Here is a 19,255-nt window from a genome sequence, read left to right on the forward strand (position 1 = left end):
CTGTATTAACATAAAAATATAAACAAAGACCTTCATGGCCTCTATTCTTTTTGTTTCAGTGAATTTTCCAGCTTATTCAAACAATGGAATTAATATGGCATTTAGTCTCATAAATGGTACTCAGGCGCTTGTGCGACATTAGCCTGTTACCTAACAGTACATTCCGGATGACAAGAAGGTCAGGACAACAAGAGAGGAATGAAGTGAGACTGATGGGAAGACAAAAGGCAGGAAAAATACATCAAATTGAAATAAAAGAAAAGTGAAGCAGAGAGGAAAGGATAAAAAGATTACAAAGAAGAAGAGAGGAGGAGCACAGACAAGGACACAGCAAATATAAACCTCTTGTCCTTTGCTGGATGTCCGGTTTAAAGTGACAGACATGTTGGACTAAAACCAATCAGCTCACAGTTTCCACTGAAATCCTAAGCAGCTATCCAGCAGCTCTTATTTGAGCAGAGCGACTGACAGTCCAGCTACTGTAAGAAAGCACATTTTTACTCCTGAAATCTCCTCTTACTATTGGGTTGGTTACTTTAAAGACAGCTCTATTAAAAAGCCCATTGCTGGAAGACTAAAGTTTCCAATAATGTAACTTTAAATGCAAAATTTACTACATTTGTTTTTACAAGTTATGTTTAGAGGTTGAAAAAAGTAAACAAATAATATGGATGTGAAAAAAAATTTGTATTTGTAATGAACTGTGTGGATGGGATCTTTGGTGAATTCTCATACCTAAATTGTTATTTGTTCTAAGTTCCTGAAACAGGAGGAGATTTCAAAGTGTCACAAAAAAACTGGAGAAATTCTAAAGGTGGAAAAGTCATGGAAATATGGATTAATTGCAATCAACACTATCACTGCAACAGTCACTCAATCACACTTTGAGCAACAACATTGCAATTCATGTTTTCCTGATATCACAAAGGCCTAGAGAGGAGAGGAATCAAAATGACTGGAAATTTTAAAAAAATGGATCCTTGATGGAAAATGAGGAACATTTGACATCCTTTAGAACCGAATCCATCTGTATGTCCTAACTCATTACATGTTATTCATAGCACAGTGTACTGTATTGTGATCTGAGAATAGTTGAGATGATAAAGTCTCTTTATTTTGGGTGATCAGCCGATCTTATATACCGCCACAAAGGTCTGAAAATCAGCCTCTCTCACTGTACTGTGAGAGAGGCTGACTGACATGTTTCCACATGCACTTTTAACAATGGTCACCCCACTGAGGTCTACTTAGGAACTTTGTTGCTTTATCAAACAACCTTTCAGACAGAAAAAGAACCTGCATTTGCCTAAATCAGAAGCACAGTGATCTGCCAAAAAAAAAAACTGCAATTAGTGCACCCCTATTTATGACGTGTCCTTTTAGTTTGGCTTTTATCCAACTTTCAGTTTTAAAAACTGTTTAGTAAATGTAAATGTAATTCAGTAAATTAATTGAATGAATGGGGTGGTAGGAAGGTAGAATGACTAAGGATGCATAACAGGTTTAAGAGTATTAACTTGGAAGTTTTCTGTGATGACATGTCAAATGCAGACCTGTATGTAATTGGTGAACCTTATGGATTTAATTTTAAGATTTTGAAATTGATTAAAAAAAAAAGATTCTAATATGGATATCCCTTTACAAAACATTTGAGTTTGATGAAGTCAAAGGAATACAGGGCTTTAAATTTGAAGATAAAAATTCTTAAATGGGAGAAAAATCAGACAAGATAAAAATAAATAAATAAATAAAAAAAAAACATTGTTGAAACAGATATGAAGCCCTGCTGTTAGGTAATGTGAAAGAGCTTTCATCGTGTTTTCAGGAGATCCGTGCAGCTGGGTTTAGCGATGGCTCCACATGTCATGTCTGTAGGATGAGATCTATAAGAAGGTCGCTGATGCAGAGCCATTAGTGCGAAGTCAGATGTGATCTAAGCAGTGAAACTGAACGTTAATCTGTTCGACTAAGATCAGCTGGCTCTCTTACATAACGGCAGGGATGTAAGGTAGGGCTAACCCTGCTAATGCACTCTGGATAGGTTTTAATAAGGGAGTGGAGTTCCAGTCAGACTAGACCAGGAGCTATGACATCCTACAGAAATGTGCAGCATTAAGATGCTGGGCAATAAAGTAAACTGAGTGTAATAGGAAACGACCCGTCAAAGTGTTTTCAGTCGTGGAAGGGATAATGAACGACGGCTTCTTGATTAAGAATCATTTTCACTGGTGGGGTTGGGGATCCCAGAAGAGAATTTCATTATCAGCCCAAAAGTGTGTCACTGAGATTACAGTCATTGTTTCAGGTTTGTACTTTCCATGATTAATCTGGAATAATCCACAGTCTGCAGTGGGACAGCCAAATATAGGCATCGTGTGGGTGTCACTGGGTTTCTGACATTTTCCAGATGGACAGATTTAGATGTCAAGGTGGCGAAATCTACAAAGACAAGGAGTGCATGTTTGCAAAACAGGAAGTCCCGCTCGTGTCTTACTGTACTCAGGATGAGTGATTTCACCGAATGAGCTTTTCCATCACCACACTAAGAACTTTATTTGCAAATCCCTCATGAAAGAACAGATGATTTCCATGTCAAGAGTCAGGCCAGGCTCTTGTTGATCACAGTGATTAAATACTCACGCATGAGCAGCACAAGCCCACGATCGCCAGGGACTCCATGATGCCGGCTGTGCCGACAATCCAGGTAAGGCGTAGAAACAGGATGACCCCCAGAATGTTCTGGAGGCAAGGGAGGTAGACACCCATGAAGGTTCCCATCTGAGGGCTCTGCAGAAGATGAGGGAGGGTTATACTTCTGATGATTATAGCCAATAGAAAACCCACAATTCAGTTTCTCACTTAAAAGCAGTGAAAAAGAATATGTGGTATTTTTGGCAGATTGTTGAGCGCCAGCACATGACATGGCTGCTAAAGTTGTCACTGAGGAGTTAAAAGTACTCACATTCTCTACTTAAGCAGAAGTATAAATACTTGTGTGGAAAATAATATTCTAGCAAAAAGTAAAAGTACAAGTTTTACACTTTTATTGTTTTACTCACGTAAAAGTGAAAAAGTAAAGGTTTTGACATTAAGTACAAAGAGTAAAAAGTAATTGTCACCTTCAAGTATACAGAATGACTTTAAATAAGTCTAAAATACTTAAGTTCTAGTCATACAGAATAAATTCTTTGTTTATTTTGCTGACAACATAGGCTGTGTTGGTAAAAAAAACTAACAAAAAAACTGATACAGTCCAGTTCTTCTTTGAACCAAATTTCATCCAGGATCATTTAGATTGCAGAAAACACAACTCATTCATCACTAATCGTTCTTTGAGACAACAGGATTTTTTAAAATAAGTCCACAGAGGGGGAATGGATTTTGCCTCCGAATGTGTTCCTCTGTTGTTTGCGATGAAACTCGGGTTAAAGTCTCCATCCATGTTGTTTTTCTCATGCCACTGTGTTCTTCTTCTGCTTTGCTTTGGTTGCATCCAACTGAGCCGTGAACACTATAAAACTTTCTGTGTGAGCAGTAGATTTTTTTCATCATGGAAGAAACAAGACGAAATGTAAGAAGTAGAAAATGCAGATTTTTTTCTTCACATTTATGGAGTAAAATTAAAAAGTTCTCAAAAAGATAACTGCTCAAGTAAAGTACATATGCCTGGAAAATCTACTTAAGTACAGTAACAAAGGACTTTTACTTTTTTACTTTACAACTCTCTGGACTGTGGAAACTTGAACTCGGGCAGATAGGATTCTTGCGGCTCGTCACATTTAATCCAGATTCTGGAATTTAATTTTCAAAGTCAATTCTTACTTTCACTTGTACAGCAGTGCTGAAAGCACTGAACAGCAGTGCTTTACTTCATTAAGATACATCTAATCTGTGCTATGCATGGCTTTAAGAATGCAACACCTGTAGTTCATGGATACAGCTGTGTGCAGAGGCTCTTGAAGTTTTCCAGCCAACATCCACACACCATGTGACTTCCCCTCTATTCTTTTGAACGAGTTTTGCTTAAAAAAATTCTCCATCTTATCCTCGTTGCTGTAGACTTTTTCCTTTCCATCAACTTGTCATGAATAAACCAGGATTCAGCAATCTGAAAAGCCAGCACCTTCAAGAACAGCTTTTCAGGGCTCACCCTGCTGGTGGAGGACTGATCTCAACTGGACAGATGTTAAGTCAGCAGCCTTCCCATGACTGTGAAGGCCATATTACGTTCAGAACATTTCAAAAAATATTTTCTTTATTGGTTATGTAATGTTATAGTTTTCAGGGAATTTAATTTCAGCTTGTAATTATTAATACGCCAAAACCATAAAAAAATAACTAAATCCTTGAACTAAAAAATGTTCTTATTTCTTGACGATGAGATTAACTGAAATGTAATTTTCATGGACCTTTCCACAGGGGCCGCATTCCATTGGCTAATGCCCATTTTACGTCACAGCTCAGCTATCACGTGCCTTACTGTCTCACAAACTCATGCTAATGTACATTGTGGACTACCAGACCGACAGAAAGTTTTTGAGTCAGGACTCGGAAAAAATTGGTTCTCCGTCAGTGGGGTATCTGTACAGGCGATGTCAGGTATCCTGATCGTGTTTGTGGAACTAAAATTCAGATTTCCAAAATCTGAAACGGAAAGCCTTGCTTGGATCAAACCTTGTGCATGACCGCATTTGCAGCTCAACCATTGTAGGATCAATAAGAACAAAGGAGTGTCTGCTAGTGTAAGTATTATTGCTTTTCTTTCTTTGTGTTTAGTGAATGAAAAAAATAAAGTCAATAATAAACACATCCATTTTGAAAACCTTTTAGCCAAGTACAGCATAATGGCAGTACCGATACAACTTCTACATCCTGAAGCTTGTCTGTTACAGCCTTACGTTAGCTGAACAGATCAATATGCAATGTGTACCATATCTGACATACATTAAAGATTTTATTTCACCTGAAAAGGCTTTTTACTAAACTGTAATCGTGTTAGCCACGCTAGCACCAAGTTTGGGTGTATAAGACCAAGGCACATTCGAACCCTCAAAACCATGAATGCCCGACTTACCCAGCCTTGCAAGAACAATAGCCATCAGTGATCTTGTCCACGGCTATATTTATGCCGAGGGTGTGAGAATCTGCTGTTTCGACCAGTAGCATTTAGCTGTAACGCGCACAATGTTGGAGGCATCGCATGGCTCAAACACCTTGATGTCGTCCAAAAAAGATGACATAAACTTGTTGGTTCCCCTGTCCATTGTTTTGGCTGTTATTTTTTGAAAATCAGGCAGAAACGCTACACTAATCGACTCAGAAATACTCTGCAGAGAACGAAAAATGCCATGTTTAGACATTGGAGCTAAGCTGTTAACGTGAGACATGAAGTCACGTGGGACCTTCGAGGGGCGTTTCTGGGCGGAGCTTGGTAAGGTCCATTGTAATTCGGTCTCCAACTTATGAAGCCCTCCAGGGGACATGGGGAATTTTTTTCTTTTGCGTCCCCTCGCAAAACTTTTGCGTTCCCTCGCAATAATCTATTGATCAGTTCATGCGGCATAATTGAATACTGTACGTCTCTTTTACGATGGCCGCCGTAATTTCAGCTTTAATACAAGCTTATGTAAGGTTTTTCCATGGACTATTGAGTTATTATCGCGGGGTAATAAGTCATCTGATTGTGTCTATTGTGTTCGTCTGAATGGTTTAAAGGGCTGCTTTCAGTGCCGTTCTTAGCCTTAACCGACATAAACATGCAGTAAATAAATCTGTTTTCAATCAGTTTTCTGCACCAAAGAGTTAATAATAATAAACATGTTTTCACTGAGGCTCTATATAAGAGCCATATGAATTAAATAAGTAATTATTGATATGACGGAAGCAGCGGCTTTGACACCTGGTGGTGGGCGTGACTGTCATCAAGTATGAATGGGAAGCTTACTGGCGTGCTGCTGGCTCTGTGTGTATGAGGAAGCAGGTGAGCGGGGTGGTCAGTCCTCGCAAAGTTTGGAGCATGATAATCAAAATTAAATAAGTCGATAATTGTGACAGAACAAAGAAAAGGTTTGGAGTTGATTGATACACGGACAGATGAGATTCCCCGAGTTAACCCAGTACGTTCCTCTGCTGTGTTTTATAATAATAAAACGTGTTTATTATTATTAACGCTTTGGTGCAAAAAACTGATTGAAAATCGATTCATTTACTGCATTATGTCTGTTAAGAACACAATAGAGACACAATTAAAACTTGTTGATGACTTGTTACCCCGCGATAATAACTCAGAAATAGTCCAAATAGTTTCGATGTATTTTTATTTCTTTCCCACTTAGGGAAAGTTTCTCTTTATATCAAAGGTTTGTTGTGCCTTTCTATATTAAAGAAAAATATATAAAACGTCAGATCTTTCACAACGAGATATTAACACTCATGGACAAACCTTACATAACATTATATTAAAGCAGAAAGTACGGCAGCCACCGTAAGTAAGGCTTACAGTATCAATTATGCCGCATGAACTGATCAGTAGATTATTGCGAGTGAACGCAAAACCTTTTGCGAGGGGACGCAAAAGAAAAAAATTTCCCCATGCCCCCTGGAGGGCTCCGTACCAACTGAAAGTGAATCAGTTGTAATTGTATAATTAATCTGACTGGTGTTTAACAGAACACCAGTCTTAAAATGATTTTTAATATCAAACTATAACCCAAACAAAAATTTGACTTACATGTAAGTGACAAGGGAACCATTAACATAGGACTCTTTAGCTTCCAGTCAGAAACAACAGCTCCAAAAAGTATTTATCCCTTCAATTCAGAAAGAGCATCAATCCACACAAAAAAACTGTGTACTGCAACAACATGCAAAAAGAAAAACCCAAAACAGAGCAGAATTCACCTCACATGAGTGGAGTTATGGTGTTAGTCACTAGCTATTCCAGACGAAGAGGGGCGACTGAGGTATCTGCTTCATGAACTCGTCTACTTCTTCCAATCATTTAAGACTTTCTGGGAGCCAGGGGGAGGTGGCCAAGGCCGATTTCTATGCAGGGGACGTGATGGGGAAACTGACAAGGGACTGGGGCTGTGGTTAGAAAAGCATCCATACGCTTTGTGGCAAAACACTCAGAGAGTTTTGATCCTAAAACGTTCAGACATCAAGAATGAACAATCCAAAAGGAGAAACCTGAAAAATGAACTATGGACAGTGGTGAATAAATGCATAGAAGAGTGCTGCAGATGTTCATTTTTGTACTAAGTGATGTCCTGATAAAGCTCGACTCCCTCTGAATCAAAATAAGTAAAAACCATCCATTAACAAACAGAGAATGTCCAAAGACGGTTTAATGGGGGACAAGTTTAGAACCGGGAGAAGATGGGAGATTAAAACCAACAGCTTGGATTCATGGGTCAAAGACCCCGTTATGTAACGACTGTTCAGCAGATTTAAAAGAACAACTGTTAAAATGAAATTCTACGCAACTATGTCAGCCAAAGCTAGAAGCTCCCATACGGACTGTGTCTGCTTTACCTTAACGGTTATCTTCTTGGTACCCTCCTCTTCATCAGCTTCCTCGTGCTCATGAGCTCCTTGGGAGAGATTGGTGTAGTTCGCCAGCTTATCAAGAAGAGATGACACCATGGGGTGCCTGTCCATCTCCTCCTGCAATGAGACAGTGTAAAATCACACATTACCTTTTCAACCCGCTCACTTCTAGAAGATGATACATATAACCTATTTGGAAAACAAGAGTTGAGTTCAGTCCAAGTTTTTAACTTGTTCTGGATGCATTTTTTTTAACTTGCCTTTAAATACAGAGTAGCAATAATTTGAAACAAAAATAAAATCCTGCAGGAGAAGATAGGATATTACAATATTTGGTTTCCCTGCTTGTTCAAAGCGTCTTGAAATAGCACGGCTGGATTGGCTTCACACAGGGTGGAGAAAACAGAGAGCACAGTGGTTCCTCCACGCAGTGACCACAGGGCAGCCAGGCTGCCACATGGCACTCAAACACACCTGGCAAAGCTTCAGCTCACTCAACATTAAAAAACAGAGCAGCTCTATTGTAAAACTTTCTGCACTGTTGAGCAAAGTATTGATGTTTCAGATGAATGGCTTCATTGGTGAAAATGCATTCAGTTTTAGTAGCAAAATAGGCTTCTTACATGCAGCTTTTTCAGGCTGAGGATTTAATAATCTGCCACATTTTGGTGTTTACTGACACATAAGCTTTTCTATGAACATCCTGACCAGTGATGGACTTCTAAACAAGTAATACTGATGAGAAATTACCTCAAACAGTGCCATGTTAGTGCCATCATAATTGTTCTTGTCATTTTCTGCGTTGTTGATGAAGGGACTGTTTTCCTTTGGGACGCCATCACCTGGGGAAAGAAAATGGAGGGGAAGTTAACAACCAAAGCAGTCTTTCATAAAAGATGTGGGTCACATCCAGGAAATGATTCAGTTCAATCTGTAGAATCAGACAGGGCCAGATATAGCTTTTCCATATGGACTAACGGGTAAATGGACTGAAATGATGCTGTGCTAGTGATATCGACCTCTTAATGTGTTTCACACACAGTGAGGCTCAAATCGCTCTAAAATAAAAACCCAAAAACACACATTCATACAGGTAAAATCTTTGGGTGAGGCATCAGCAGTTCACAGTAGCTTCAGTTAATATAGTAGAGGGTATAATGGGGAAAAATTGCAACATAATGAACATCATTGATAAGTGAGCCACTACAAAGCAAGTTATTCCAAACTACATCACAGAATAGAATGTAGTCTAAATTGTATCTGATTTGGAACATATAAAAAGATGCAGTGGCAGGTTTTAAGTACTACAAAAGCATTAGAGGTTGTTGAACTTACACAACTTTTGTTGAGATTACAATCAAATTTATAGAATAACTACAACTATTACTATTACTAGCGAGAGTAAGAAACCATAATCATCCTCGAATACTTGAGATCTCCTCTAAGAACACCTATGTCCATCTATTTTAACAGTTAAGACACCAAATATGTCTTGATATCCATTAACATACAGTATAAACTGTCCCAGGACCACCACAGAAGATAGTACCTACAATCTTCCATACCTCCAATTTTGGGGGTACAGCAAATCAGCGGAAAGGAAAATAAGTACAGCTCCTGGATGGGATTGTCTGCTTTAAATGCCAGCCAATAGCATATCAAGCAGCATTGCACCTAGGTATTACAGCTTCCCATGTTGCATTAAAATAATTTTTAAAAAAAAAATCATATTCTCAACAAAAAAACTCCACAAACTCCATGAATACTGAGCTGTCCAAGTGTCCACTGTAGTTGTGGTAATAATAAAATTAATAGAAGTAACGATAATAATAACATTGATAATAATAACAATAATAGTAGTAATAATAATAATAATAATAACTAGAACATTTTTGAAAAAAAATTAAACGGGGCCTGCCAAAGTGTGCTAGTCGGTTGGAACCCAGCGTTCTGCTCCTAAAAACTACCATCAATACTAAAGTAAGCTACATTGTAGTCAATAGAATGTGGAGTATCAATTTTTGAAGGCCATTCTGAACTCAATCCACTCAGTATTCAAACATTAGTGTATAAGCTACAATTAACCAAAATGCTAATGTTAGCCTAAATCAGTGCTTCTCAATTCCAGTCCTCAGGCCCCCTGCTCTGCATGTTTTAGATGCGTCTCTATTCCAGAACAGCTGATTCAAATGATTGCATAACCATCAAGTACTGCAGAAGGTTGTTAATCACCCACAGATACAATCCAGGTGTGTGGCAGGAGGGAAATATCTAAAACATGCAGGGCAGGGGAGCGTGAGGACTGGAATTAAGAAACACTGGCCTAAATGCAGTCAGTGGCATGTGGGGCATCACTAACATGTTGTCTTGACTTGCTCCATTCAGTATGCTAAACATAGCTAATAAATGAAAAAAATAACTAAAATACTTATTTTAGGGAAAAGGCATTTTAAAAGTTCCTTTAAAAAATTGCTTCAACACTCGACACCAAAATATGTCACTAGTGGCGGTTTCTGATATTGGCAACACAGAGAACCAATCAGGGTGGCATCTCCTCATGGGTGGCATACCAGTTAACCGCTTTCATTCTTGTTGATTAGGTAACAACAGAGCGAGTGGGAAGCAGCATGGCCAAAAGCGCAAGGGAAGAGTTAATTAAAAAAGAACTTTTTTTTTTAATAAACTGGTGAAAACTTGGGGTGACGCATCAGCAGAATGTGACAGTAGCCTCAGTTAGTATAGTATAGGGTATGATAACCATAAATGATGGTTAAAAATCATTAATTATCTGACATGGTCGAACAGCGAGGTACTGGGGAGGTGGTATTCAGGGGTGCGATCACATCAGCCTGTCAGACCAATAGAAACCAGAAATGAAAACCTTGTAAAAAGCATTCGTGGGGTTATTTTATCCCCACCAGGACGCGCACAGAGTAGAGCTCAGTCTACTCTGTGTGCAAACGCAGGAGAGTTAAACAGTCAAAGCATTAGCAGAAAAATGTAATCTGCAAAATATGTGGAGGAAATACAAGCAATTTGTTTTACCGCCTTAAGACAAAGCATGTGTTTGAGTACTACAAGTTCCACACACAACAATGGGAAGTTAAAGCAGGATTCAGCGCAGACATCCATTATATTAAATTATCATGTTTCCATGTAGAGATATTGTTTTATCCATTTAACCTTGATTTAACCATGTAGTCTCTATGGAGATTAAGAATCTAATTTTAAGGGAGATCTGGCAATGACAGGCAGCAACATAAAACAAATCACAAAAAATATATACAAATAAAAGGAAGAAAATAGAGTTAGGCCCCTCCTGAATACATCAAATTGCCTTTTTAGTTTCAAAGGGAGCAAAACAAATCTGAAGCCATTGTCGCCACGCAACAAAGGTTATAATAAAATGTGTATGCATAGACTTCCAGAGAACAAACATTCAATGATTTACAATGTGTTTTATGGTCAGTAAATGGAAGCAAAGAGGAATAACACGTGGGTGAATATGCAGACAAAAGGCAGACAGGAATAACTACACAATAAAAATATAGAGAAAATGGAATGTCAAGATTATTTGTTTTAAACGTCAATTATGAAAAAAGCAATTAACATTACATTTTGTCAAATGGCAAAATCATCAAGCGCAGACATGCACGTCAAACATGTTGATCAATGTTTTACTTATTACTAATCAAAGGCAACTCTTAGCAGCTGGGTTTTAAGACTTGATTTTAAGAAACTCAGTGGTTCAGCTTTTTTGCAGTTTCCTGATAATTTGTGGTGCAAAGAAGCTGAATGCTGGTTCTGCATGTTTAGTTCTGGTTCTGGATGCAGAGCAGAACCAGAACCAGAACCAGAAGACCTGAGTGGTCTGGAAGACTGATACAACAACAACAACACATCTTTAGTGTATTTTGGTGCTAAGAGATGAAGCAAGAATAAATTCACAAGAGCAGAAATGGATCAACTTTACATTGTTATCTACATTTCTCAAAAGAAAATAGAAACAATATGAAGGAAAATGTAGCTAACTAAACCTTACAAGGATTAAAATACTGTTTATATTTTGGCTGATTAATGAAGAATTAGCAGTTTTATTCCACCAGAATGCTTTTGAGCCTTTGCTGATAAATTTTATGTGAATCATAACTATGCAGGAAAACAGCTGCACACATCAGCACTGATACACATCTTCCAGACTCAGAGCTAATACGTGTTGTTACTACTGTTCTTCATAATTTCTAGGCACAATATCAGATCACACAGACTGCAGGCTGTCCAGTGCAGAAAGGAACTGCTAGCTTTACCGATGCCTGCAAAAAGTGTCTAGAAAGAGTGAGGAGAAGGTATTCAACTCATTATGATCACAGTTCAAATGACACAAATTCCATATTTTCTGCAGTGTGGTAAATAAACTCCATCTAATTAGATTTTAAAAGCATCATGCCTGAAATGTTATAGCCTTTTATTTTACAGTTGGAATACTGCACATTCATATTGACAATTACAATTTGATATATAATTCAGCTCAATTTTCACTCAGATTAGTTTTACTGAGTGACTAAAGCACCCTAGCTAACAGAGTTCTTTATTGTTTCACTTCATCCATTTTATCTATCAAATGAAAACCTTGGGATTATGGGAAATCCCTGACTTCAGGGAAGTAGGCACATGCGAGTTTAGCAGAAACCAATTTAAACACTTCATATGAAGTGAGAAAAAAGCTTTTTTTTCCTGATCTAAATACATGTCTGCCACAGTTTGTGTGTTTTGGTTTGCTCATTTTGATCATCTAAGAGGCTTTGAGCCACACACAGTGGGAATTGTGTTGTTTATATGAAGATAGATACATCTTTATGTGTTCTAGATAAAAGAAAACCCCAGGAACCTTCATTCAATCAAAACAGACTTATCCAGACAGCCAGGAATTATATAATACAGTCTTTGCACTAAGAGGATTGCTGTGCACATCACTGTGTTGATATTGGCAACTGTATTTTATGCAGCTCACTTTTCACTGTTGTATGAGCTAATAATTATTCAGTCTATTAAAACTATTTCAAGTCAAAATTGTTTTGTGTAAGATGACCTGACATGAGCTTTGGCTTTCAACTGAAATGTAAGCAAAATCTTGGGAGGAAAAAAATTGAAAGGTTATGTGTGAAGTGAAACTTTACTGAACTAAGCTGCAAAATTGTGCATGATATCTTAAATGTGATATTAACACTTGAATAACGTTAATAAAATGATTTTAATGCAAGTTCCTATAGGGTTAGTTAGCTCTGTTTTGAGACTGAAACATAAATAAAACCAAAGAGAAAAGATTTTGCCAAAATTGTTAAAAAAAAAAAAAAACACAATAAAGTAATTAATGTGCTAAATATGGCATCAAAAATCTAAATCACAGTAACTTTCCTCAACTTATTTTATTGTACATTGTATCATAAATGAAGCCTAGGTGTAAATTTGCCTGCATCATGCCCTGGCTGTAGCATATTAGCTTTGAGCCACGCCTATCATCACACAGCTGTTCCCTGATCCTTTCCTGGAGGAACCCAGTCCTCTCATCTTTCACCCTGCAGACAGAAGTGGTCGCTGACCTGGGCATTCGGTTGCTTGTTCCCCTTTAACGCTCTTTAGATCCAAGGAAATTTCTCTAAGCTCTGGCCTTCACTGGTCATCATCTCCCAGCCTTGCACAGTCTGCCTTCATCCTGAGGCTAGAAGTCATTTTGTTCAATGGCTGGCCTTCATCTCCCAGCTTCTCCTCTCTTCCTCGCACTTGTTTTCCTGTTTGCTCCATGTTCTTTCCCTCTCCTCGACTGGCCGTCATCTCCCAGTCATCTCCCAGTCTTGCATCATACCCCTCAGCTGGATTTTATCTCCCAGTTTCACATCCTTTCTCCACCTCTAGCCTTCATCCTCCTGCATCTTTTTCCCTCATTCTTCACCTAATCTCCCTGTATTTTGGCCTCGGCCACAACAAACTCTTTTGGTGGGTAAGATGTACATCAACTTTATCTCAAGCAACTAATTCATGTCTAATGAAATTCACAGTGCTAATGTCTTCTGCTGGGGTCTGTCATAGAAAAAATACTGTAACAAGAGTCTGGATGAGAAGAAATAAGAAATTTATTAAAACCTTGCAAGGTGAGAACAGAAATACAGTCAAAGGAGTCTGCCGTGTCTGTTCTAACTAACAGTGGATTTGGCTGCCTTTCATAGGTTCTGGTTAGAGATGAGACACATCATTGGAATATAGGTGTGAACCCTTGATTGTTATGTACCAGGGATTCTGTGGAGCCCAACACAGATGGTCTTGCCATTTGTCTATTGTTAACGAAAAGGGGTTGTTCTTTAATTCTAAAGAGGGCAGATAAGTTCGGGGTTGGGGAAGTAACACTTAGTCTCCATGATCAAGAACCACTCCCCTGCTGTTATACGACACTGTAGAGGTCCATGTGAGAGCAGCTTAACCAATCTCATGATAAGACTATGCAGATAACCTAAAGCAGAAAAAGGACGAGGAGACCCTTGTAAATCTTTCCATTACATGTCTGATCGCCAAAACTAAATTCATTCATGTTCAAAAAACTTCTTTAATCACATCTTTTTCCATGAGTCTTTCCAGGTTGAAATATGTATCTCTTTAAAGGGGAAAACAGGAGGAGAGAACATACAAAGTGGAAATCTTACAAGAGAAAATAAGTCTATGCATGATTTTAAAAAAACGTTACAATAAATATAAAAACAAATAAATACAGAATGAGTGAGTTTATTTATTGCCATTTTTGTAGGATCTGTCCTCCATAATAAACTGTTAATCTGACATTCAATCGAAGACATAGGAGTACCAAACAGCAAGTCTATACAATTCAATTCGCCACTCACACACTCCCATCATTGGGTGAAAGCTAGGGTACAGTCTGAACAGGGCAACATAGACACACACAGGACAGGCAAACCATTACACACATCCAACATGCTTGTACTTGCATCCAAATGAAAACTTTGTACTGACTTCCATTCATTTTAGTAACTACATTTACTACATGCACACGTTAAAGGCAATTTAAATAGAAAAAATAGCTTTTATCATACTTAATATATTTTGAGTCTGTGGAAGGGATAGTGCAGCAGATTTTGGCATATTTGCTGGACTTCTGCTACTAAGAAAAATCTGCTACCACAGAAAAAGCAGCAGGAAAAAGCCCCTACTGGAGTACATGCACCACCATAACTCATCTTTCTCTGAACATATCTGATTTAATAAATTAATACAAATAATTTAGAAACTACTGCATTTAGATTTCATGTAAAAACTGTATCCCAGGTATTGAAGAAGATGCTTTTTATTTCTCCCACTGGTTTTAATACCAACCAATTTCAACCCCGCCTCCATCATGTATCAGCGCAGCAGCCTGTGGTGAGCCCGGCTGCATTTCATGAGTAACTTTTACCACTTGATCCAGCTGTAGGGGGAATAAGAGGCTTGGAGAGTGGCTTAGCGTGCTAGTAATCACTGACAATGTCATTACGCCCTTGCACTTTGCAGGCCTTCGACACAATCTGAACAGGACTGCAGACCGTATTAAGTGAGGAGACAGTTTTCCAATAACTGTGGGTAAGAGAATGGATTTAAAGATGATGTCTACTGGGCAAGAGGAATGCAGCTAACCTTTAGCCTGTCAGTCAAAGCTTAGCTCAGTTACATAGCACTCAGCACAGGTAATCATTTCCTTTACTGACCGTGGCTAAATCTCCTCTGAGACAAGGCAGCATGCTAAAAAAGGATCTGCTGTTTCCAAATCAGGACAGGTGATGCTTCTGTTTTTAAAACCCGCCGACATAGTGGTTACATCATCAGCGAGTGCTATGCCTCATCATTCAAAGGAGTACAAATACAAGAGCTTTCCACATCATCTCCTCATGTTTAGGATGGGATGTCTTTACAGATATGGAAGAAAATTGAAGATCGTGCTGTTTGAACAATAATTTATTTGGAGGCTGAATCTTTCTGAAAACTTCCCAGATTTCTGGTTTCTCAAACCGTTATGCAGTTGATGTCAGAATGTCTTGTAGCATGAATGGCATCTGGAAGAAGTCAATCTAGGATTATACCTTTACTTTTCTATGATTCATCATCTGCATTCTGATACCAAGAAGAAAAAAAAAACTTCTGCACACACAAAGCTGTGGTGCTATGCCCTTTTAAGCTAAAAACAATTTCAAGTGGTCCACGAGTCCCATCCATGTCAATAAATCCCACAGTGACCTTAAGTTGCACTTGCACATCAGTGTCCCAAACAAGGCGAAAGTGCCAGCTGCCACTGCTGATGGCAAACGCTGCAATTAATACGGCGACTGTTGCAGCAGATTATGTGCTTTTCCAAAAGGACATGTGAGACCAAAAGATAAGGAGGCTAGCGTAGCATAGCATGGATGTTAAACGGTCTTCCACATGATCTGGAGTATTAAAGGTGGAGATGTAAACATTGACTGATGTGTGTGCAGCAGCAAACAGTCCTGAGAGACTTGGTCTAGTTTTCTATACAGTAGCAGCCATGATAAAACATTTGTGTATTAAACAGATGCTTTGGTTTGTCTGCATCATTCCAGCTGTCTGTGAGGTTTCATTCTGCATCCTTCACATGGAGATTTTCTTAACTAACAGTAATTCTGTGTTTGTATTGTACAAAGTGGAATATTTGACTTTCAATAAATGCTCTGTATAAAGGCTGGAACATCGACATTTGAGAACTTACTAATAGCAAAACAGCTGATTTAGAGGGAATGTGAGGACATGCTGCTGTTTAAGGTCACCTTCCCTGCTAATGTGCTCTCTTCTTTCACATCCAAACACATCCAAAGGTTAAAGTGAGAGATGGGCCAGACAAGAGAAAAGAGATCTTTTCCCTTGATTTTCTCAGACTGGTAATCATCCAATTCTACAAAAACTATTTAAACACACAAACCAACAGGACGCATTTTCTATACATCTTTTTTTTTTAAATCTGGTGTCTGCTATCAAATAAATGCAGGTGGATTTAATGATGAGCTAAGAGTGTGTGTGTGTGTGTGTGTGTGTGTGTGTGTGTGTGTGTGTGTGTGTGTGTGTGTGTGTGTGTGTGTGTGTGTGTGTGTGTCTGCATGTTCTACTTCTGCAGGTGTTGGGCAGATACTTCCTGTGCTATAAAAGCTCAACTCGAAATGTGCATTTGATGTAAAAAGCCTGCAGAGCATGAGTGAAAAAAATAAAACCCAGTTAAATATAAATCTGGAGACATTTTAGTTCATAGCATGATTAAATATTTGTTGTTAGTTTTGTCAACTTTTAATATTTTTTAACATTTGAATGAAATATTTATGCAGTTGACCAGTTTACCTTGAAGTTGCATAATTTAACTAACTGGAACAATTTCCCCAGGAGCATTAAAGTATATATCTGATGATTGACAAAGACCAATGTTTGAACAAAGATCATTGATGTTTCAATCAATAACTGTGCTGCAGTGTTTGACTAGAAGAATATTCAAATCCAACAGAAAACTAAGAATTTACAAGTTTCTCCAAATTTACGTATTAATGCAAGCTCACAACAGTCCATCAAACTACATGTAGGTTGTAGGACAAAATGGCAGTTTTAATTAATTTAATGAGGAAGAAGAAAATACATTTTATTGTTCAAAATGGTAACTTTTGATAACCAATCAGAGCCAGTCAAAGAAAAATTGGCTGATTCTGTTTGTTGGTTGATTATTTCGTGCATCTCAATTGCATAATATTCTAGAATTTAGAACACTGTCAGACAGCATAAAGGATATTGAAAGATGTTCTTCTGCCAAAGTGGCAAGTGAGTTCAATTTAGGAGGCTGAACCAATTGCCTGATAATATTTACAGGATTTTGAGAAACAAATAATTTCTGTAATTAATTCTACTTGACAGTATTTCATGTGTAGCTCTTTTGAAACACAAGATTATTTTATTCTGGTGGTTCCAATTAATTACAATCCATAAAAGATTTTAAAATCCCATCACTACAAAGTAAAGAAACGTTCCTCTTTAACTGCATCTTAAAGGCTACTCGTGACAAAATGATGATGAGCTTTTCTCATTTGTTCCTTGTTTTGTCATTGTTTCCAAGAAGATGGTTTTGCTCTCAGGCTTCATCAGCACTTAGCTTAGCAGCTGGTCCAAATGTACCAGAGCAGGTATATTAGGGATGTGCTAATAGTTAGGCTCAGCCTTACTCGTGGTAATAAATGACCACGCGCTCTATTTATAATCGCTAAGCCACAGACTGTGACAACGCAGTAAGCTGCCTAACACTGGCAACGTTAGATCCCAGTTTATTGTACCAAGAACTCCAAGAGCTGATGAAAAAGGTGAAGAACAGAGAATGTTTCTCTCCCAGCCAAAATTTATTTTACTGTCACTACAAGTGATTAAATAAATACATACATAAAATAATAGAAAAAGAACAAAGAAGGCGCAAAAATGCAAAAAATTATTTTGCTTAAAAAAATTTAACTGGTTGGAAAGGTTGGCCAATGACTTTAAAGTGAAATTTGTTGGGCAGATGGAGCAACAGTCAGTCATTCACACATCGTAAATTAATGTTGAGTCCAAATAAATAACAGCCCAGCCATCTCATTCTCTATTCTTTTATCAGTTTATTATAATTTCATTCAGGGTAGTACAGTTCATTTTAAAGCTACTCTGTCTTTAGTGGAGGAACTGATGTCGAAGAGACTTATCAGACATGACAGCAGCCTAGATACAGTTCAGGTAAATTACAGAAAGTTGGAAATTATTCTTGGACACTAATCCTACTTTTTTTTTTATTATCAAATTATTCTCAAAGTGAACAGAATGCATCCCTCTTTTTAAGAATTTATTAGAATCATTTTTTTGGAAATACTTTTTAGAATATATTGAGGTACTAGCAAAGGGTAACTCAAAGTCTACATGAAATGGGGAAAACGTACCTTTCCGACGAGAGCTGCCCCTGTGCTCCATTCTGAAGAGCCTGGCTAAAAAAGGGGGATGGAGGGGAGAGGGTCCTAGCAGTGGTCCTTGGGGAACTCCAATAACAGTGGTCCAAAGTATAAAGATACTTCTACTGACGTGCACAAGTCAGGAAAGCTGGCTGCACTGTGTGATAATGTGAGGATAAGCTATTTCTGTGACAGTCTGTGTCCATGTTTGTGTGTGTGAGTGTGCGTATAAAGTGGCTGTGACGACAAAGTCAGCGACATCAGCCATGCATCACAAAGCACCCTCACCCTCCCACCGACAGACCTGCAGGCACAGGCATGCGCGTGAAGAGCACACACATTTCTTCCCCACAAGCTCCCCGAGCTTCTGATCACTGTCACAGCTGTGCGAGCGAGAGCTAACACACACTGAAGGGGAGGAGCAGAGAACGCAAAGGAAGCAGAAAACTGTAGTACAGAGACCTCTTAGATGTCACAGGGTGAAACAATTAGTCCATCAGCTCGCAGCAGGGGAAACAACCTATACAGCTTTACCTGTAACCAACAGTAAAACCAGCGTTCATCAGATCCACAGGGTGATTCATTTGATTTATTTAATACTCAGTGAACTTGAAATATTTAATTTCTAACAAGTATGCAGATCTGATATTACATTTCCTTATCACAAAACACTTCAGACAGCCACATAAACATAAAGGACAACGACAGAC

General features: G+C 38.3%; 1 protein-coding gene across 6 annotated transcripts in view; it reads right to left on the minus strand.

The window, feature by feature from the left end:
- The window catches only part of slc12a7b (solute carrier family 12 member 7b), a 68,072-nt gene that overhangs the window by 25,856 nt on the left and 22,961 nt on the right, over positions 1-19,255 (minus strand). For 5 of the 6 annotated variants that reach the window (XM_081601934.1, XM_081601933.1, XM_081601931.1 and 2 more), the window contains exons 2-4: positions 8,299-8,390; positions 7,534-7,665; positions 2,641-2,787 (exon numbers count right to left, since the gene is read on the minus strand). In XM_081601934.1, coding sequence (XP_081458060.1) covers positions 2,641-2,787; positions 7,534-7,665; positions 8,299-8,390 — 371 coding nt within the window. Of the gene's footprint in view, positions 1-2,640; positions 2,788-7,533; positions 7,666-8,298; positions 8,391-18,536; positions 18,843-19,255 lie in introns of those variants that run through there. The other variant, XM_081601935.1, reaches the window with a different exon arrangement.

The sequence above is a fragment of the Poecilia reticulata genome, chromosome 20, assembly GCF_904066995.2.
Source record: "Poecilia reticulata chromosome 20, P_reticulata-male-v2, whole genome shotgun sequence".
Taxonomy (NCBI): Eukaryota; Metazoa; Chordata; class Actinopteri; order Cyprinodontiformes; family Poeciliidae; genus Poecilia; species Poecilia reticulata.